The sequence below is a fragment of the Sinocyclocheilus anshuiensis genome, unplaced genomic scaffold, assembly GCF_001515605.1.
Source record: "Sinocyclocheilus anshuiensis isolate Anshui unplaced genomic scaffold, SAMN03320099.WGS_v1.1 scaffold329, whole genome shotgun sequence".
NCBI classification, from domain to species: domain Eukaryota; kingdom Metazoa; phylum Chordata; class Actinopteri; order Cypriniformes; family Cyprinidae; genus Sinocyclocheilus; species Sinocyclocheilus anshuiensis.
In genome coordinates this window covers 2,600,122-2,602,729 of record NW_015540881.1, presented here as the reverse complement: position 1 = coordinate 2,602,729, position 2,608 = coordinate 2,600,122, and the positions used below count along the sequence as shown (strand labels likewise).

Sequence of the window (2,608 nt, the reverse complement as noted above, 5' to 3'; positions counted from 1 at the left end):
AAACGCTCGCTGTCATAAGGGTTCTCTCTACAAACTTACAAAATAACATCTCAAAATAACTCAGGTTGACAGCCTCAACTGAAAGGCAAGTACTATACATTTTCAATGATTAAATCCACTCCGGCCTGTCCTGCTCGATACATCAAAGTCTATTCGCTACAAGTTTGACTTGTATTTTGGTCGGCATAACTGCAGGACACTTCAGAGGTTGTGATAGCGATGCGTCTTGAGCCAAATTTTGGCGTGGAACTAAGGCCTGATAACAGATGTGAAGCTATGGGTAAAGGATATTTTACAAAGCTACAGTTGCGGTTCCTTGCTAGGCAATGCGTTTGGAAAGGATAGCGGTTGTTGAATTCATATAGATTTTTTTCGAAGAATCTATCAGTCATAGAAACATCTGATAGAACAGAAACATTGATCTTTCGAGCATCGCTGCTGTATGGCTAGCTGGATGGCACTGTTCTCATTTATAACCATGGGGAGAGCACTTCGAATGTCTCTTCGAAACAATTGGTATTCCTGGACCAGTTCACATGGACCTGCGGTCCACTGTCCATTATTCTCTTGGGCCTGAAGATTACTCTTTGGGAGCTTGCAACCACACCCCAAGTCCAGTCTTGACATCTAACTGCAATTTAAATAGAAGTGCTTCCGACTCGAATCCCCACCGTCAGTTGGCTATCAAAACTGCTGCTCTCTGCAGATATAACTCCCCCTCCGTACTGAATGTTCCCCTTTTTTGCTCCCCTCTTCTGTCAAGCATCAATGAGTCAGTGGTATTCTCTTGATCATTGTTCATTTCCATTATGCCCTTGATTGAGCAGACCTTGGCAGGAATTTTAATCCCGGCTAGGAGGAGAATATATTGCTGCTGTCGCCGTGGCCGTACAGGTCGGCTAGCTTCCTGAAGCGAGGTCCCCAGTCGCTCAGATAATCATAGTTCTGCTCTGAGTCTGAGCTCAGGGAGTCTAGGGAGCTGAGGGATTCGGCCACCGAGCCGCTGCCCTCGAAAGCGTATGTCTGCAGGGAGTCGTAGGGAGGTGCGGAAGGATCGACGTCGGCATCCTTCAGGCGGTCCCATATAAACTCCCGGAAGATCCCGTTGTCTGGGGTGATTTTGTAAGGTGGAGGGCGGGAGCAATAAAGGGTGGGCACCTCCGGGGTGACGTCTCGGCGGGCTTTGCTGTCTCTCACTACATTGAGGTTTCGCAAGGCCACCATGTCAAAGGCCTCTGTGTCTTCCTCGCCTCCACCTTCGTCGTCGTAGCGCACAATGTTTTCCCGCACGTCCCGGTCTTCGTCCAAGATCAGAGGCTCCTTCTTCCTCCTCCTCATTGTCACAATCAGCAGCACCAGCACTGCAAAGACAAAAGAATCACATGCTGTTAGTAAGCAAACCAGAGCTATCATCAGTGACACGACATATTAGCATTATAATACTGTTCAAAGGTTTTTCGTTTAAAGAAATTAATACTTTTATTAAGCAGGGATACATTAAATTTGTCAAAAGTGATAGTCATTTATAATGTTAGTAAAGATTTGTATTTCAAATAAAAATGCTGTTCCTTCAAACTTTCTGTTCATCAAAGTATCCTGGAAATAAATATTATGATTTCCACAAGAATATTAACCAGCGCGGCAGTTTTCAACACTGATAATAATAAGAAATGTTTCTCGAACACTAAATCAGCATATTACTATGATTTCTGCTGAAAATCTATATGCAATATTTACATACAGTATGTTCATATACATATATTTTATGTCAGAAATATATCTTATTATATAATATATCAAAATTGAAAACAGCTTATTTAACTTAATAATATTTCATAATACAGCCTTTCTGAGCAGAAAGCGGACTCCAAACATTTGAACGGCAATGTACATATTACATTACATATGCATAGCCTACTATTTACTGTATACTCTTTTTTATAATAGTATATATAGTAAAATAGTGTGTGTGTGTGTGTGTGTACCGTTATATTATATAATTTATAATAACAGGCTTATGTAATATAATAACACACATATGGTTTATTGCATATAGTACAATTACTAATAGTATAAATAGTTTGTTTTTATTATTACTATTATATAAATTTATATACACACTGTAACAGTTTTATTTTTTTTAAAGTTGTAAATAAAACAAAGATTGTTTTATTGGTATTTCCAAATAGTATTTTACGAGAAAATATTATTTCAGTTTTGCTTCAAAATTTCATGTTTTATTCATATATTACTTACTACTTGCCTATTTATTTTACTATTTATTTATTTATTTATTTATTTATTTATTTTTCTTTTTAATAATAGAGATAGTAAGAGTGGATACTGGATAGATCAATTGGTATGTGGAATTACAAGTCAGATTTGAACTTGTGTCACTGAGAAAAAAAAAAAGAGAAAGAATTCAAGGCCACTTCTCTGACAGTGCATTTGTTCCTAGTTCCCCTTCAGGAACTCGAGCTGCGTCGAGTCGCTTTGGGGAACGCCCTTGCGTGACCGCGTTCTGAAGCACGTGTCAAATCAGTCCAATGGAGTAGCGAGACGTCACGAGAGGGGTGACGTAAGCACCAGAAAGTATAAAAGCGCATCC

At 39.3% G+C, this 2,608-nt stretch overlaps 1 protein-coding gene across 1 annotated transcript in view; it reads right to left on the bottom strand.

Annotated features, from left to right (window-relative positions):
• Positions 1 to 583: 583 nt before the first annotated feature.
• The window catches only part of LOC107688516 (cadherin-7), a 59,439-nt gene continuing 57,414 nt past the window's right edge, over positions 584 to 2,608 (bottom strand). Inside the window, exon 12 of the mRNA XM_016486209.1 lies at positions 584 to 1,361. Within this exon, the coding sequence (XP_016341695.1) occupies positions 853 to 1,361 (509 nt within the window). The 3' untranslated portion in view covers positions 584 to 852. The remainder of the gene's footprint in view (positions 1,362 to 2,608) is intronic.